Source organism: Pteronotus mesoamericanus, unplaced genomic scaffold, assembly GCF_021234165.1.
Source record: "Pteronotus mesoamericanus isolate MK-2021 breed Mesoamerican mustached bat unplaced genomic scaffold, CSHL_Meso_final contig_647, whole genome shotgun sequence".
NCBI lineage: Eukaryota > Metazoa > Chordata > Mammalia > Chiroptera > Mormoopidae > Pteronotus > Pteronotus mesoamericanus.
The window spans coordinates 228591-248452 of record NW_026555227.1 but is presented as its reverse complement, the minus strand read 5'-3'; the positions used below and the strand labels follow the sequence as shown (position 1 = coordinate 248452).

Genomic DNA, 19862 nt, shown 5'->3' with positions numbered 1-19862 from the left:
TATAGCAAGGACTTATGGACAAAACCAAAGGGGAAGAGCTGAGGGAGGGAGAGAGGGAGGGAGCAAGAGAAAGTGGTAGGGGGTAGGCAGAGACAAATGTATTTGAAAGAATAAAAAATTTTTTTTTTCATAAAAAAACAAAAAAAAAACAAAACTGAAGCTTGAATTACAGAACAAATGACAAAAAGAGGCATAATAATGAAAAATGCTACTGCAATCTCTATCTACATTTCCAAGGTGGAGACTATACTTGTGCAATTGAGAATTATTTAGTTTGTAGAACATACTATTTTTCTTTTAAATTTCTGCTCATATTCAGAAATGTTAAACTTTAAAATTAAGTAATAAACGGATTTTTTTCCCCTGGGGGGGGGGAAAAAAAAAGAGTGCCAAAAGATAAGGATAAAGGTATTTACAGAGACAGACAAAAATACTGATGGCTGCCAGAGGAAAGGGAATGCAGAGCCAAAAAGGTAGAGAGGGTTAGGAGGTACAAATTCCCAGTTATAAAATAAATGTCAGGAGGACATAATGCATAGCATAGGGAATATAGTCAATATTGTCATAACTTTGTATAGTGACATTGTGTTGTATACCTAAAACTAATATAATATTGTATATCAACTACATTTTTTTAAAAAAAGAATTGAAAAATATTTTAAAAATTAAAGGAAAAGAGTTGCTTAGTTAAAACTTTTTTAAGGTGCTTGAAATAAAAAAAACAAAAATTAAAAAAAGAATAAAGGTAAAACAACTAGGTAGAATTTACCATATATGCCAAGTACTGTTTTAAGTATTTATATAAATTCATGTATCTTACCCATGTTAATTGTAATAAACTCCAGAATACAGGTACTGCCCAAAATATTCTAAAAATCACATATGGAGACAGCCATTCATTTTGTAACCATATATATCACAGATAGAACGGATGTCTGGCTCAACCTGACTTTTTTTTTTTTTAAAGGATTTTATTTATTTATTTTTAGAGAGAGGGAAAAGGAGGGAGAAAGAAAGGCAGAGAAACATCAATGTCAAAGAGAATCTTCAATCGGTTGCCTCTCGCATGTCCACAACTGGGGACCTGGCCCGCAACCCAGGCATAAGCCCTAACTGGAAACCAAATCAGCAACTTTTTGGTTTACAGGCTGGGGCTCAATCCACTGAGCCACACCAGTCAGGGCCCAACTTGTGCCTCTTAAAGTAAGCAACCAACCAACCAAAAGTGAAATTAAATCAAATACCAATAGTTATTTATGTCCTTTGGAAAAAAGAGACACCAATGTTTCAAAGTTTTATGTGGAAAGGAAAGAGGTTGCATATTCTCTCTGCTCTCTGCGTAGTTATCTTCTTTTTACCAAGGAAAACAGAACTGCTTTGAGAGATACATGAAGTATGAAAGACCATGTACACCACAAATGTATGACTTATAAAGCATATAAACTAAAAAGTTCAAATGCCATTACTACTTAAAATTAGTTAATTACATTTAACTACCATTTATTGCATGCTTACCATATGCCAGGCACTTGGGCTGGGTGCTTTTCTTACATTAAATCTAATTGACACAACAACTCTATAGTAGATACATATCTCCAAATTACAGATAAGAAAATTGAGGGTTTTTTAAATAAAGGTCAAGCAATTTACCTAAGGTTATACCACTAGTAGATAACAATGCTAGAATCAAACCCAGGTTTTTCCAAATCCAAAGTTTAATCTCTTACCAAAATATACGTACTATACCACTTTGACTCTCTTCTCTTAGTTTTTGTCTCCCTACAACACCCGCTTTTGCTTCCAAATCATACTCATCCAGTAGAGAAGTAAAAAAAATTGCATAATTTGGAAATTCTGAAAAGCCGGTTTTAAATGCTGGTCCCAGCATCCCACCTTTCTCACATTGCCTGTTTAACTTCAAGTTGTAGTAAAGTTAATCTGCTCAAAGAATATTGTGCTCTGGAAGAGAATATTCCTTTTACAAGTTACTACAACCCAACCATTTCCCCCTTCTCCCTTCAAGTCTTGCTCCTACTTTAGAAAGCTTTTCCCAAATTAACTGTATTCAAGGTCAACTTTTTTTATACACAAATATTTAGAACACAGGTATTCAGTATACATTATTATGAATTTGTATGTTTAAAGAATACATTCTGTGGCACAGCCAACACTGACTCATCTTCAAGTGTGAGTAATCATCACATCAACTGGAATATAAGTCCGTAAGGGAAGGGAAGAAGTCTGCTTTTTCTTTCCTATTCTCTTACAATTGATACCAAAGTACATTTCATATACCATGTACATGGTAAATGTTAGCTAACTTTCTTGGACTCTGAGGAACCTGTTGCATCAAAAGAGAAAACATTATCCAACTTTCCTACCTGCTGGGGGCCAGGCCTTGATGTATCCTGTGCAATGGACCACCACGAAGTGAGGTTCCCCATCCTTCACTGAGCCAAGTCCATTCCTGGAAGAATTACAGGTGTGAGGAGAAAACCCTACCCAGTAACACTTAAAAGATAATGCTGACTTAGAACCTTTAGGCTCCTTGGGTGTTTCGAAAACAGGATAACTATACTTGGATCTTTCCTTCCCAAAAGTGGCTGTGATATTGTTTTCTTTTTATAATGTTTATTGATTTTAGATAGAGAGGAAGGCAGAGAAAGAGGGAGGAAAACACTGATCTGTTGCCACTTGTATGTACCCTGACCAGGGACCAAACCCGCTAGGTATGTGTCCTGAGCTGGAACTGAACCCCTAACCTTTTGGTGTGTGGAAACAATGTTCTAATCAACTAAGCCACACCAGCAAGGGCGACCACCATATTGTTGACCCTTGCCGAAGCAAAGTAACTTAAAGGTACTGAAGTAGGAAGAAAGCAGGTAAAGTAGTAAGGCAACTTCCTTCAACAGGATAATCAAAAGAAGCTTTAGAAATTCAGGGAAGCATTTTCAGAAATAAAGTAACTGGAAAGTGTGGGATGAGGGTGAGGGTTGCTGAAGAAGTACTACAGTAAGACAGCTGAAGAAGTGGTGGTCTCTACAGGTACTTGGCCATCCCTTTGGTTTTCCATTGCTTAGGATCTCACCTGCATCTGTTCCTCAGAAAGCTCAGTCTATTCATCGAAACTGGGTCCACAGAGCTGTTGCCACACCTGTTTCAATGAAGGAAGAGATTAAAAGTGATTAAGCTGCACTATCAAAGAAATTTTCAGCCTTTAACAGCCACATAGTAGGCTCTGAATACAACCAGACAGAAAAAAGAATGGTTAACAATGGTCCTAACAAGGAAGAGTAAAAAAGTCAGGGTTGGTATTTCTAAAACTTGTAACTGTCCTAGAATTTGAAGTCAAAATTTCCCACATATTTTCAAATGCGGAGATTCTCTACATCAGGGATCAGTACACTTATTCTGTAAAGGACCAGATGGTAAATATTTTCAGCTTTGTAGGCCATGTAATCTGTGTCAACTAGTCAACTCTGCCACTATAGCATGAAAGCAACTACAGACAACATGTAAACAAATGGGCATGGTGCTCTTCCAATAAAGCTTTATTTGCAAATAAAGAGTTGTAGTTTGCCGACTCTTTACCACAACCCAGTGTATTTGCTGCATTTTGTTACTATTTATCTTGCTCCTACTGTGTCTTTCCATTAGCTATGTCCACCTATTGGGACACTCTCCCTTTCTCTACTTTGCTCCTCTCATTTTTTTAAAAAAAATTATTTATCTATTTTGAGAGAGAGAGGGAGGGAGGGATAAAGACAGGGAGAGAAATATCAATGTGTGGTTGCCTCTCATGCACCCCCCACCAGGGTCCTGGCCTGCAACCTAGGTATGTGCCCTGACTGGGAATGGAACCGGCGACCCTTTGGTTCACAGACCAGTGCTCAATCCACTGAGCCACACCTGCCAGGGCTCATTTCTTTAAAATAATAGATAAAACTTACATAGAACGTGTGCCATACACTGTTCTTAGCCTCTTTATGTATGTATGTTTTACTCATTTAATCCTCATAACTTTATGAAGTTGTTACTAATATAACTTCCAGTATTAGATGATAAAGTCAAAACACAAAGTAGTCATTTATTCTGCTCAGCATCTCAGAAGACAGTAAATGGCAAATCCATTAGTCTGCATCTGAAGCTACTTTAAACCAGAGCCACAATTCAATTTTGCAACTTTCCCAGGAAACCTTTCTTAACATCCTACTCAGAAGTCAATTTCCACTATACAACCTGAAATTATTTTGTGACTTTATTTTCTATCTATGTAGAAAGTACCACCATTCTTTTCTTCAGAATCCTAAAATGTACCGTATAAAATTTATAAACACTAATTAAAAGACATAAGAAAGTCTCAAATTCCTACCAAGAAACAAAAATAAAAACTCTGAAATGATCTGAATACGTGGATGTTGTCTCATGATTACCGGGGCAAAAATACTGGTTTTGGAGTCTGACTGCTATGGACGATAATAAAATCACATGACAGACGTTATCTATCTAATCCTGGGAAGTTAATTTGTTTGAGTCTTTTTTTTAATCAGCAAAATAGTAACCATGAATTCTACCCTATAGGACAGTTGTGGGAAATGAGATGATAGAAATAATGCACCAATCATAATGTCTGGCAGAGGAGGGGTTTAGTAAGTGTTAGTTCCCTTAACAGACACTTTGTTGTATGTTACAACCCATGTGGGTCTTGAGAGTTAAAGTTAATCCAACTAGAGCTTGGATTTAAGAGTTTATCTCCTCTGACCAGAAATCAGACTCTCAGCTCTTAATTTTTCCTACGTTGAATCCTTCACAACCTTCAGTTTGACACTCACCTCATCCGGCAAATAAATGATCTCCTCGAGCCCATACACATTCTCATGGAAGACTGCTGACCTTCCTTTTTCACTGTTCCAGTCTTCAGATCAAGGATACGCCCTGAAAAAGAAGGTGAAAAGCAGCCTGGAGTGCATTCTTGTATATGAGGAAGAAGGGGAGAGACACTGAAGACAATGGTTAGTATGTAACCTATATATGACCTTCAATCTTTCGGCTTTTACCAGAACAGGCTAAGGAGGGGATGGATTTTTTCAGGCCTAAAATAACTCAATTCCCAGCAAAATATCTTACTCTCAAGTTCAAAGGCAGTACTAGAAATAACCCTGTGCAAGGGAAGGCAGGAGTGGAAAACAGCGTTGGCAAGCAAGAGGCAAAGTTTGGTCTAATTTTCTTTTTTATCTTCACCTGAGGACTTTTTTTTTTCCCATTGCTATTTAGAGAGAGAGGAAGGGAGAGCAAGAAACACCCATTCGAGAGAGAAGCATCAACTGGCTGCCTCCCATACACACTGAGACTGGGGATCATACATGTCCTACCAGGAATCAAACCCACAGCCTTTTAGTTAAGAGACAATGCTCCCACCGAGCCACCCAGACCAGGGCTAATTATTTTTATATGTATGTGGGCACACACAAATGCACACATACAGAGTTAATGTCACTGGTTTAAAAATAATTTTATAAGCAATAGAAATATGGATCTATCCCAAGCCAAAATTGTTCCTCCCTTTAAGATATACAAACCAATGGCAACTTTTAGAAAAAAAGAACTAGAAAAATGAAATCCATTAAAAATATAAGAGGGGGAAACCAAATAGCAACATTAGCATGACCACAATGGTCTTATTTTAATTACTAGTTTTGATCTGCTTCCACTTTATTTTAATTACTAGTTTTGATCTGCTTCCACTTTAAAATTTTTCCAAAGTTGCTTAGAAGCAGATGTGGCTTGTTTCCTTTAGCAAAACTCTGGCAAAAGGACTGAATAGCATTAAAATGTGTGTGGGGGGAGGGGGATAACAAAAGCCAAAAAAGACAGAAAAATAGTACAAATACAAAAAAACACCTTATATACTGACTGATAACTCCCCCTCTAAAATAAAAATCTATTATCATAGAACCTAATACAAAGCCAAACACAACGGAGTAGAAAAAAATACCAGGTAACTACCCAAACAAATGGAACAGAAACATGGACAACATAATTCTTTCAGAACACGAAAATGTTTATTGTAAGTTTTGTTTTTACTGTTTTATTTACATTAATATTAACATTAAACTAAACTTTTAATGAGCACTGTCACTAATTAAACAGTTTCTAACGATAAGCTAGCTACAAAGTATATTTTCTGCATGTGAATAAAAAGAACTGATTATATTCATTAAAGAAGGAAATTCTAGAAGCCTTGCCAAATTCAATTTAAAAGCTAGAACACTTCTATCTCAGAAAAAAAGAGAAAGACTTCCATCCACGTATCTCATACCTGTCAGGGTGTTTTCTGAAGTGGAAAGCTGCTCACGAAGTTTGTCCACATCGTCTGGGTGCACCTGATCGTAGAGTGTGCTACCAAACCATTCAGACTGTGGCTGGTTCAGAACAGGGGTCACTGAGTCAGAGACATATACCACCCGGCCTGACTCACATGAGACAATAAACAGAAAGCCATCTGCTGCCTCCAAGATCAAGTGTTTCAGCTCCTGTCCAAAGAAAAGAAATAAAAGTTAATACTGAACTCTGAAAAAACAGGTATTGTTATTCATGGGAAGAAGTAAGACACTTACAACCATAAGTATCTGTCCATAAGCAACTGCTGGCTCCTACCTGATCCACAGCCACAGCTTTGCACCCTAAGTGTAATTTTCCTTCACTGACATATTTTTTTCCAATAGATATTTCTTCAGTGTGTCTATGTCATTATCCAACCTTATCCTCTTTACCTAAGGACTCAAGACAGGGAATAAAATGACTTACCAATAATAATAACTGAGTTCTTTATCACACACTGGTCTCTTTTTACAATCTTCCTCTACAAATATTCCGGTTCTCTCTCTTGCACCTCAGATCTAAAAATATGATCAGCTTTTCTTAATTCTACCCAAATCTTTCCTCAACTCTTTCCAACTCATCTCTCTTTTTCAGTGCCAAGATTGTGTACTAAGAATAACATTATACTCACTGGCCCTAGTCTCTTATTTTTCACTTCTCAGTCCCACTGCAATCTTCACTTTAAACCATAGCATTCATGTTTTTTTAAGAGGTTACTAACTGCCAAGTCAAACTCTCCCCAACTGCCAATTCAAGTCCCGTTTCCTGGCTCTTTGTTATTTTATTCCATCTCTCTGCATAATCTGACAGTGTTGTCCATTCTATCTTTTAAATTTTATTTTCCTCTAACTTCTATGACATCATGCTCCAACCTTTGCTTCCTTTCTAAATGTCCTTTCTCTGCTTCAGGCTCCCTTTCCTTTCTTTAAGTGTTAAGTACAGGAATTTCAAATGTTCTATCTTAAATTCTCTTTTCTATACCATAATCTTTCCCTGAGAAATTACATCCACTCCTCCCTGCTACGTAATGATATCCAAGTCTGCATCTCTAAACTTGCCTAATTTTTTTCTTGAACTTTAAACAGACCTAAATTTCAAGTATCTGTTAAACATTTCCTAATAGATATTCTACCAGCAACTCAATTTCAACATCTCAAAACCTGTCATTACTTCCCCTTCCAAAAAACAATCCTTTGTGCTCTTCTAGCATTCCTTCTTAACAGTACCTCTTTTATCTCAGGTTACATGTCTCAAAAATCTGTCTTGTCTCCCTCATGAGTGTAATAACTCAGTTTTATCAATTCTATTTTCCAACACTGCATCATTGCTTTGGTCATCTTATACCAATCCATTCTTAAAGTGCTAGCACATCTACTAATATAGTTTTTTTTTAAATTTTTATTTATTGGTTTGAGAGAGAGAAACATCAGTTTCACTCATTTATGCATTCACTGGTTGATTCTTCTATGTGCCCTGATTTGGAAGCAGCGCGGGGGGAGTTGATCCTGCAACCTTGGTATACCAGGATGATGCTCTAATCAACTAAGCTACCCAGTCAGAGCTTCTACTAATATCTTCTTGATGGTTCCCCACTGTCTAAGAATTAAAATCTTAATTCTTTAACCTATGCCTAAATAGATATTCCATCTTCAGGTCCCAGCCTACCTTCCTACTATCATTTCCCAAGGCATACTAAACTGTATTTCTTTGAATAATCCAATCACTCTCACTACATTTTGTTCTCATATTGTTCAAGTTATTCCCAAAATTTATAACACTGTTCCCCTATTCTTTGTTTTTCATATTTGCACTTCTACAGGACTTATTACTGTACCTTTATTACATAGCTGATTCTGTGTTTATCTTACAATTTATTTATTTACATGTGTGTTTCCATCAGCAACCATCTCTTATCACTCTTTATATTTCTCACAGCACAAGCATCTGGTTAGCTCACAAGACGTGTATAACTAAAGTTTGTTGAGCCAGTATCTGTATGAGCACTGTTAAAACAAACTGATTTAACTATTTCAATGTTCATATACATAAAATCTGTGTTATACGTGCTTTCATATTAATCATCCTATTTGGAAAAGTCTTCTCACTGTTTTCTTTCAAATCATTTTCTTTTCCTTCCTTTTAATCCTTTGACCAAAAGAGTGGCTTTATAGGTGATTTTTTTTTCTTATACTTCCTGGATTTTCCAAATTTTTCTTTTCCTTCCTTTTAATCCTTTGACCAAAAGAGTGGCTTTATAGGTGATTTTTTTTTCTTATACTTCCTGGATTTTCCAAATTTTTCTGCAATAACCCTGTGCAATTTTTAAAATAGAAACAGAATATGGCTTCCTTACTCTTGGAAGTCTTGGCTGACCATCCTCACTCAGACCTCGTCATTCCATTCACTTTAGCCATCCCTCCTGTATATATATATATATGTATATATATATATATATACATATATATATATATACTGTAACTAGTCCCATATAAATTGTTTTTTTAAAAAAGGTCTTTCTTCTCTGTATGCATTTTCCTATTGTTTTTCAATTATGTATGTATCCTGCCACTCACATATTCATATTCAAACTGAGTTCATGAAAGTCTGGAAATGTTTTTGTCTTCTTGATTCTTTTCATGATACATCATTACACAACAACACATTACTAAAAGCAATGATGACTTCAGATGCCTTGTATCACTAAAACTAGAAGCTGCTTCAGGAAGAAATAAATTTATTCCATCTTCTATAATACTATCGCCAAGGAAGAGGACTGGTTCCCTGGACATAGTCATCTATTCTCCCTGTAACTCCACTGTTCTTCTTCTACCTTATATGCTGTAGTCATGAGTGAAGTTCTAAAATACTTATAAGTTTGCTAAATAGTTTTCACCAGTCTTCTCACTGTTCCAATGCTAATAAATGTTATAGCCAAGGATCAAAACTCAATTTTCCCATGGTCTGAATTTTTCCTTAAGATCTGAATTCTTGTCTTTTAAACAATCTACAGATTCAGCTCTGCTATGACTCCCAATATTCAGGATTATAGTCACCTACTACAAAAAGATAACAACTTTCAACAGATTCTAGACTCTCTCAGAGTTGTACATCCCAGAGACCTGATCAGTGAGGAAAGACGGTTTGTAGGTGCCATCAGTGGATGTGTTGCCAGTTCCTCGCAAGGACTTCATGTGAGAAACTGCCATGCGTAAGATGGTTAGCTTGTCTGGTTTTCGAGCCAGGGCACTACAGGTGGGTACCATGTCTGACAATTCTGTGATGTAGGCTGTCATCTTGTTCCGTCGCCGTCGTTCAATTTCACTATGATTTTCCCTGCATAGACAGAGAGGACAAGTCCCATCCAGGTGGTCACATATGAACATTTGGGAGCACGGAGAGTGATATGGATACCAAGTGCGCTGCTGAAGAAATATGGTATTTGGATTTAAGACTGCTTAAGTCTCAGAAGTTAGAGTAGGGTTTGCCAACATTCTCATGCAGAGCAAGCATGGAATAGAAACTAACAAGGCAGACAGAATAAGCAGATACCAGCAGTTCTAGCTCCTGAAAACTTTACCTTCTATGTAAACTACCACTCCCTCAGAACAAAGAATGTTTTTAAGAAATGATTGATTTTCTGATTTTAGTCACTTAAGTTCCTGAGAGATAAATAATCTGAGCTTGGCTGACTCCATGTTTACTAATTCTATTTAAAGGTTGAAAACATAAAATGACCAATTTTTTTCAACACAAGTATGTTGTTCTACCACTGATACAAGAATTGGTAATATAGTACAGATATTGTTGATCTATAAAATATTGTTTGTTCTAAGCTCCCCACTTATTCTCAACACTAGACAACAGACCTAAAAGATTCTGAGGTTTTATTTGTTCCTCTAATGCAGGAAGTCCTACTTTCTTTATCTTGGTGTGGTGTCAGAGCACTGAGCTCAAGAGACTGTAAGATAACATCTACTAGAGGCCCTTCATGGGGTCCCCAGTCTGGGATAAAATGAATTGGAGAGTAGGAGTGGAGTAGGGAGGAGGATGAAGAGACCTGAAAATAAACATTTTGTATTTCATCAGAGTAAGTAGATCACACCTCCAATACTGACATCCTCAAAATCAAGACAGAATAATATCATTGTTCAAAATAGTAATCCAGTACTTTCACATTGGGTTTTTGAAAAGCTCAATAGTTCCTCAGTGTCTTCCACTGAGATCCCTCAAAGAGAGAACTAAAAAGCATGCTTCATTTCTGCTACCTGGGCAACATTACTGTATCTTTTTATTTACTTCTATTACATTGTAAGTGTTCTATCTAAACAAAAGTTCTTTGTCAAAACAAAAAGAAAAATAAAACTAACCTAACATAAATCTCTTTTTTATGAGAAGAGCAAACTAAGGTCAAGTAATTTGACTCTTCCAAGGGCTGCCTTCATACGCAGTTAACGCAATGCTCCTCCCACCATACCATGCCAAATCAGTTTTCCAGAGGGTGAAAGAGTCAGTGGGAGTTGAAATGGCAGCAAAATAGGCTTGTGACCCAGCTGAAAGAGGTAATGACAGATAAAGAGGGGTTGAGGGGTAGTAAAAATAGATGTTGATATCAATGAGCTATCTCCTACTGTGTCATCCCAAATCAGAGACCAGAAAACAGAAAAGTAGAGAAAAGGTCTCATCACAGAGGTCCATATATAATTATTTTGTCTAAGAAACATAAAATTCGGCTCTCAAACTTAAAGCACTTATCTTCCTAGTAACTGACAGATTTCTGACACTAAAGTCCAGAAGGCTGATCTTTTAAATAGCCATATCAAGGTTGCTGAAACCAGAAAAGATTCAATCATCAAAACACCAGTACTGCTGTGACATAGTAATCTAGGCTGTGAGTCTACACAGGAAAATAAGGATGAGCTTTCTAGAGCGGTATGATATAAAGGATGAGGCTTAAAGGTCGTGAACTAATTACAAACACAGGCATATTTATTAATTTTTCTGATAAAAGAGTACTTCCCTGTTAAAGCACCAATTGGCATAGCTGCATTGTTCCTAAATGCTTTTTATTCTGTGAAGCTTAGTAGTGAGATAAAGAGGGAAAGAGAAAACTATACAACTAACTTTTAAAATTCCTAAGTAAAATTTCCTCAACTCACCATTCACTTTCTGATAGGGGAAGCCAAAATTCCTATTACACACAAACTTCTAAAAAATCTTGTCCCCTCTTGCCACAGACAAGGAAAAACACAAAGAGAACGGGGAATAAAAGAGCAGAGTAAGAAAAAGGAAAGAAAAAGCAGCATTATCTGCTTTATCATGCTAAAAGATACTATTCTCCTACCTGGCGAGTCTCTCTTTATCCGCAGAGCTCTGCTCATCATCCGACCTAAAAATAGAATTAATGAACTAAGCTAAAATTTAAATAAAAAGAAAAAAGGAAAGAAGTGAAGAAGGTAGTAAGAGAGGAAGGGAGGGAGAAAGCGGGGGAAGATAGGAAAGGAAATAGAACAAAACAGATTCAAAGAACAGAAGAAAAATGGAAATATGGACAGGAACCTTGCCTGTAACTCTACAAAAACACCTGTTCCGATAAAGAAAAAGTAACATACAAGACAAAGGTCAACACAAAAGAAAGGCCAATATTTATTGTAAATTAACATACTCCAGACACAAAAAGCATTTTGCCAGTCAGTCTCTATAACAACGAAGGATATACAGCTTGAACAAGATCACTCTCAAATACTGTTCCCAACTGTAATGAAAATAATATCCAAATAATCAAAGAGGAAATCATGATAAAAATGTAAAACAAGTGATCACAAATACAATCTCTCTATAACACACAGGCATGCATACATGTATTCACAGAGTAACCGACCAGGTTTTACTGGAAAATTACATAGGTGAAACTAAGACCTAGGTTTCTGGCATTTCTTCTATCATTGATTCGGTCCTAAAGTAGTATCCAGTACCAACTCTCCCTCCCCTGGAGGGGGCTACAAAGGACTGCCACTAAGTTTCTCTGGAAAATTGAAATACTATAAGGACTGGTGGCAACTGAAGAAACACCAAGGTGTTGGTCGGCCAGTGTATCATTAATCAATTCCATTTTAAATATATACAAGGTCTGTCTGGAAAAAGTTCAGCCATTGTTACTTTAATGAGAACAGTTTGCGCGACATCAATGTAACCTTGCGGCCAGGGAGAATGGACTGGAACGCGCATGCGTGAACAATGATGACTTCACTGTACTGGTTAGTAGACACCCTTGAGTGAACATGTGTGCTGTGTGGCCATAGCATTCAAAATGACCAAGCGAGTAGGGCAATGAATCTGCATCAAGTTTTGCGTTAAGCTTGAACATTCCTCCATGGAAACTCTTTGGATGATTCAGAAGGCCACAACTACGGGCAGCTGGTGATTGGCAGCTTCATGACGACAGTGCGCCCTCTCATTCATCACGTCTCGTGCAGACTTTTTGGCGAAACATCAAATCGCCCAAGTGACTCAGCTCCCCTACAGCCCAGGTTTGATGCCCTGTGACTTTTGGCTTTCCCCAAAACTAAAATCACATTTGAAAGGGAAGAGATTTCAGACCATCGATGAGATTCAGAAAATAGAGCAGGGCAGCTGATGGCGATTGGGAGAACTGTGTGAGGCCCTAAAGTGCCTACTTTGAAGGGGACTGAGGTGTCACTGTCCTATGTACAGCGCTTCTTGTATCTTGTATCTTCTTCAATAAATGTCTTTTTCTATTACATGGCTGGACACCTTCTGGACAGACCTCATATATATAAAAATAGATTAAGAAACCTCAAAAAAAAAGTCTAAATAAAATATGACCTATTAACAGGCTATCAAAATGACAAGCACAATGATTTTATCAGGATATGACAAAATTTCTATAAAACAGCTTGCAGATAAAAAGAACCCAAAATAATGTAGTAACTATGAGAACTTTTATGTATGTAAAAATTTACATATACTATGAGCAGAGAGAGAACTGAGTGATATTACATAGCTTAGAGTGTCATGTTTATTGGGTTATTATAGTTCCTTAATAAACTATAAATCACTTTTTTTAAAGTTGAGGAAATTTATGCACTTTTAGCTTTTGAAGACCCTCTACTGAATTCCCAAGGAAGATGTGTGAGGTGAACTAGTTTAACAAATCTTATCTTAAAGGAATAAGTTATGTTGTTTCAAAGAAAGTTAATGTATCTAAAATTCCTATTACTACTGCCTCCTACTACTACAGATCCATAATCCCTTATCCACTCTAATATTTCTGAATGAAATATAAAAATGTTCACTTTAAGCAAGGCAAATAGATTAAAATACAGGTCATGTTTTGATAGCTTTTTGAATTTCAATCAAGACAATGTGAATCCATACCACCACTGCTATTTGGTGACCTGACTTTCTAATGAAGCTTGACAAACTATTCCCCAAATATCTATGATTAGTTTCTCATTTTAGAGATGATTCACATCCTAAAGTGTCTAAAAGTATTATTTCGATAACAAATTCTTCAAAAGCCTCTTAAATTCATTCCTCTCCTATTGCCATTGCCACCACTCTACCCATGGCTCTCATGATTATTATTTCAATAGCCTCCTTGCTACCTCCCTGGCTTTAGTGCTTCTATCAATCCTATATACTGCTACTACAGAAAAATCCCATATGCATTTTGAATATTATCCTCTTATTCAAAGCCGGTGATGGCATCTCACTGCTTCAGAGAAGTTTTAAACTACTCTAACTGATATTTCTTAGCCTTCCACATCAGTGGTTCTCAAGGTACAATCCCTAGACCAGCAGCATCAGCAATAAATAAGTATTAAATGCAAATTTATGCACTGGATTTTAATTATTCATTTTTCTGAGGTAGCTGTAGACTGAATTTTTAAAAAATAATTTACTACTTAATAATATACAGGATAAACTTTCTAAAAATAAAACCAATATCTGAGTTGAAAGGATTTACTGTTTAATAAAAAGTAAAGTATTTTCCATCTTGACGGATAATTTAAACAAATTTATTTCGATCAAAAGTCATCTCCACAAAAACTGTTTCTATGTTGTCATTTTTAGAAGAATAAAATCATTTTATTTTGTAGATCTATTTCATAATAAATTCACAGAAGAAATGTGTATCGTTTGTGTTTCTGTGGACACCCAGCAATCACAATGCATAGCTATCAATTATATACATTAAAAAAAACTCTGTGTGAAACATATCAATAGTTCAAAGCCATGTTACCTGAACAACAATGTTAACTATTGTAATACTAAGCTCGCCAGCTTTCAGACCAGAAAAGAGACTGGACAGATAAATTATCTCTCACTGAAATAAAATTAAAACTCAGTATGCTTGAATTGCCTGGTCCTAAAACATGGAACAGGATGTTCTACATTACCTGGCAAACCGCTCCTTATCATTAGACATCTGATCATCATCACACCTGAAGGAGAAAAAAAGCAAAGCATTATGTTTGTTATATCCATTTCACTCTGAAGTGAAAACTAGAAAGGGGTAAAAATATTGAACAGAAAAGCATCATAAATCCATAGAGATAACAACAGTATTCCACAGAACTTTAAAAATCCATTACAAGATCAAGTTTCTGATGTCTCCTTTACTCTTACTTTATCAGACACCTCCCCCCCACCCAAAAAAAAAAACAACCTGATGATCTTATGAAGGCACAGCTGTCAGCCCCACTCCAAGGTTTGGGATAGCTGTTTTTTTTTTTTAAATTATGGCAAAGAACATAAAACTTACCATCTTAACCATTTTTAAGTGTACAGTTTAGTAGTGCTAACTATATTCACACTGCTGTGCAAAAGATCTCCGGAACTTTCTCATCTTTATTTGAAACTATACCCACTGAGCACTATCTATCCATTCCAATCCCACACCACCACCTGCTCCTAACAACCATCATTTGACTTTCTGCTTTGCCAATTCTGACTGTGTTAGCTACCTTATAAAAGTAGAATCTTACAGTACAGCTGACCCTTGAACAACATAGGTTTGAACTGTGTGCATCCATGTATACACAGTTAAGAGGATCCATGCAGTTCAAACCTGTGTTGCTCAAGAGTCATCTCTTATTGGCGATCCACAGCTAAGAATCCACAGCTAGGAATCCACACGTGGAGAAGTCAGACGTACTCAAATTTTTGATTGTGCCAACAGACAGCGCCCTTAACCTCTGGATTTCCTTCTTTTTTAAGGCTGAATAATAGTCCTTCATTATGTGGGATGTATATATCACATTTCTTTACCTAGTAATCTGTCAATGGATATATGGGTTGCTTTCCACCTCTTGGCTATTGGGGAAAATGGAGCAAATAACAACAGTATGCAAATACCTCTCCAAGACCCTGCTTTCAATTCTTTTGAATGTATAACCAGAAGTGGGACTGTTAGATCATTTGGTAAGTCTGTTTTTAATTTTTTGAAGAAACTCCACACTGTTTTCCATAGTGGTTGCAGCAGTGTACATTCCCACTAACAGTTGCAGAAGAGTTTCAATTCCCCCCACATCCTTCCCAACATTTGTTATTACTATTATTTTTTTATGGTGGCCATCCTAAGGGGCGCAAGGTGATATCTCATAGTTTCAATTTGCGTTTCTCCCATTAGTGGTATCAAACAGCTTTTCATTTGCTTTTTGGCCATTTGTATATCTTCTTCGTAGAAATGTCCATTCAAGTCCTTTGCCCATTTTTTACTTGTTTATTTTGTTGTTGTGCCATCATAGGAGTTCTTCACATAGTATTATCAAGGTTATATCTACTTGCAGAGTAACATCTACTTGACAAATAAAGGATCCCTATTTTTCTTAAGTATATTTTATTGATTACGCTATTATAGTTGTCCCACTTTTTTCCTCCCTTTTATCCCCCCCTGCCCTGTACCCACTTCCCTCCAGCATTCCCCCCCACTACCCTTAGCTCATGTCCATGGGTTATACATAAGTTCTTTGGCTTCTCCATTTCTTACACTATTCTTAACTTTCCCCTGTCTATTTTGTACATACCAATCATGCTTCTTATACTCCCTGTACCTTTTCCTTTCTCCCCCCTCCCCACTGATAACCCTCCATGTGATCTCCATGTCTGTGACTCTGTTCCTGTTCTAGTTGTTTACTTAGTTTGTTTTGGGGTGTTTTTTAGGTTCAGTTGTTGATAGTTATGAGTTTGTTGTCATTTAAGTGTTCATACTTTTGTTCTTCTTTTTCTTAGGTAAGTCCCTTTAACATTTCATATAATAAGGGCTTGGTGATGATGAACCCTAAAGGAGCCCTGTTTTTTAAAGAACTATTTTATTATGTAAGTGCCCAGATTTGATTTACTTAGTAGTTTATTAACTAAGTTTTAAAAGGTAATATATTTTGTTACAAAATTTTTAAATGGTTCAAAGTTACATGTAATGAAAATGCATCTTTCACTTCAGACCTTCAGAACTCTTCCCCTTAGACAACTATAGTTTCCAGTTTATTATCTTTCCAGAAATATTCATGTGTTTAAATGTGTGTGTGCATACACATGCATTCATAATATCCTTAGTTTTTTACACAAACAATGCTCATATTGTAAATTGTCTGCCACTGTTTAGTTTTATAATGCTTAGTTCTGTCAGTGACTTTTTTTTTTTAATGTTTAAAGTTAAGGCTTGTATTGCGAGCTACCCACTAGTTGCTGAATCTTTCAGAGAGAGAAAGAGAGAGAGAGAGATTTGCAACACATTTAAAAAAGGGTTAATAGTTTTTTGGGATTTTTTTAGGGAAAAAATTCTACAAACATTGAATCAAAAAATGGATAAAGAATATCAAAAAGTCATTTAAAGTTTTTTAAAAATAATAGAAATAGGCAAGAAATATATAAAAACAGGTTGTTTAAACAAATTATAAAGTAACAATTAAAATAACATCATTCTCACAATCAGATTAATAAATATTAAAAATATTGGTAATATCAAGTATTGGTGACTGTGAAAGGAACTGGCTATTCATAGACTCTTTTTCTTCATCTTCTTAAAGTAGTTCCTTTAGCATATCTTGCAATTCTGGTTTGGTGGAGGTGTATTCTTTTAGCTGTCTTTTTTCTGGGAAACTCCTTATTTTGCCTTCCATTTTAATTGAGAACCTTGCTGGGTAGAGCAAGCCTTTCTTAGAACCTTGGTTGCAAGCCTTTGCTTTTCATTACTTGGAATATTTCTTGCCATTCCCTTCTGGCTTGCAGTGTTTCTGTTGAGAAGTCAGCTGCTAGCTGTCCTGGGGCTCCCTTATATGTTACTACCTCTTTCTCCCTTGCTGCCTTTGCATTCTGTTTGTCTTTCATATTTGCCATTTTAATGATGATGATGAGTGGGCCTCATTGGGTTCTTCTTGACTGGGAGCCTCTGTGCTTCCTGGACTTTTTCCCTCTTCAAACTAGGGAAGTTTTCCATCATTACTTTTTCAAACAGGTTCTCTATCCCTTCCTCCTCCACACTTCTTCTTCTGGTAGCCCTATTACATGGATATTATTACATTTCAGGTTGCCCTGCATTTCCCTAAATGCCTCTTCATTCTTCTTGAGTCTTTTTTCATTTTCTTGCTCTTTCTGAGAGCTTTTTTCTACCTTATCCTCGAGCTTGCTGATTCAATCCTCTGCTTCATCTAGCCTGCTTTTAATTCCTTCTACTGTGTTCTTCAATTCAGAAATAGTATTCATTTCCTCTTGTCTCATTGATAGTTCCTATATCCTTTTTCATGCTAATATAATTTGCTGTAAGTCCCTCATAGTCTCCCTATAGTTTTTTGTAATTCTGTCTGAGCTCACTGAGCTCATTGAGCTTCCTTAGAACCACTGTTTTGAATTCAATATCTGATAGTTTACTTGCCTCTATTTCATTTAGTTCTCTTTCTGGGGATTCCTCCTTTCCCTTCGACTGGAGGGTGTTTCTTTGTCTTCCCATTATTTGTGAGACTCTTCTTTCTTGCTTCTGCTCCTTAAATTGATCTGTCTTGATTTCCTGACTTTGTGGTGTGAACTTCTATGGTAGGAGACCACTGTTTTTTCTTTCTGGATCTGCCTCTGATCCCCTTCAGATATTCTTAAAAATAATAGCCATGACTTGGCCACCATAAAGAATTATTTGCAAAATATTGGAGAAAATAATTCTACAGCTCTTGAGATAATGAGTTATCAGTAACTTTTAATTTCTGGGGAAGACAGACTTTTATCAAACTGTTTTACTGGGAATCCTCCAATTGTAAATCCTAAATTATAATGGTAGACACTCATATTAGAATTGTGTTGTGTATATGAATGAGATAGAGGATAACAACAAGTCTTATTTATACCTATCAATTATCTCTAGCCTTAAGTCATTGCCTTTATTTCCACAACATCTGGTAGTCATGGGTTTCAGCTGTGTGGGTCAACTTATATGTGGATTTTTTTCAATATACAGTTGGCTTTCCATATCCCTAGGTCTCACATCCGCGGATTCAAACAACCATGGATTGAAACGGTATTTTAGATCTGCAGTTTGGAGTCCACGGATGTGAAAGACTGAGAATATGCATTGCTCTATGCCATTTTATGTAAGAAACTCATAGTATCCATGAATTTAGGAATCCATAGAGAAGTCCTAGAATCAATCCCCTGTGGATACTGAGAGATGAATCAAGTTTTGGGAGAGTAGAAGTTATTTGAGGGCCATGGCTGTGGCTCAGTTAGTTGGAGCACCATTCTGTACACCAAAAAGTTGTGAGTTCGATTCCCAGTCAGGGCACATTCCTAGACTGCAGGTTCAATTCCTCGTCCAGGCATATAGAAGGCAATGGATCGATGTTTCTCTCCCACATCTCTCTCTCTCTTTCTCTCTCAAATCAATAAACACCTCCTCAGGTGAGGATTAAAAAAGAAGTCATGGATTTTCAACTGCATGGGGGTCACTGTCTCTAATTCCTATGTTGTTCCAAGGGTCAACTGCATATGCAAGTGTAGTAAGGTTCATTTGTGCCCTAGCTGGTGTGGCTCAGTTGGCTGAACACTGGCCTGCAAACAGAAAGATTGTAGGTTGGATTCCCAGTCAGGGCACATGCTCGGGTTGTGGCCAGGTCCCTGGTTGGGGGTGTGCAAGAAGCAACTGATCAATGTTTCTTTCACAACATCGATGTTTCTCTCCTTCCCTTCCCCTCTCTCTAGAAATAAATAAAATCTTTTATAAATAAATAAAATAAAAAGGTTCATTTGTCCTTTCCCCAGCCATTTAAAAAAACAAAAACAAAAACAAAAACCTGTCGCAATTCAGCTTACCAAGTGGGTAAGTATGCCTGAGACAGGCATTGCAAAATTTATTTGACCATTGATACATTTTTTAACAATTGGAATTTTCTATTCTGGTCTTGAGTGAAAGCCTTATTTGCACTGTATCTGTAAATCAACATTAAATCTTTTTGGTGCATGCCACTTTGTTT

General features: G+C 36.6%; 1 protein-coding gene across 6 annotated transcripts in view; it reads right to left on the bottom strand.

Moving 5' to 3' along the window:
- LOC129076825 (aryl hydrocarbon receptor nuclear translocator) overlaps window positions 1-19862 on the bottom strand; it is a 42344-nt gene that overhangs the window by 14604 nt on the left and 7878 nt on the right. For 4 of the 6 annotated variants that reach the window (XM_054580983.1, XM_054580985.1, XM_054580984.1 and 1 more), the window contains 7 exons: window positions 14802-14846; window positions 11723-11767; window positions 9501-9714; window positions 6320-6533; window positions 4833-4935; window positions 3089-3154; window positions 2382-2467 (listed from right to left, as the gene is read on the bottom strand). In XM_054580983.1, the coding sequence (XP_054436958.1) occupies window positions 2382-2467; window positions 3089-3154; window positions 4833-4935; window positions 6320-6533; window positions 9501-9714; window positions 11723-11767; window positions 14802-14846 (773 nt within the window). The remainder of the gene's footprint in view (window positions 1-2381; window positions 2468-3088; window positions 3155-4832; window positions 4936-6319; window positions 6534-9500; window positions 9715-11722; window positions 11768-14801; window positions 14847-19862) is intronic. The other 2 variants (XM_054580987.1, XM_054580988.1) reach the window with 1 other exon arrangement.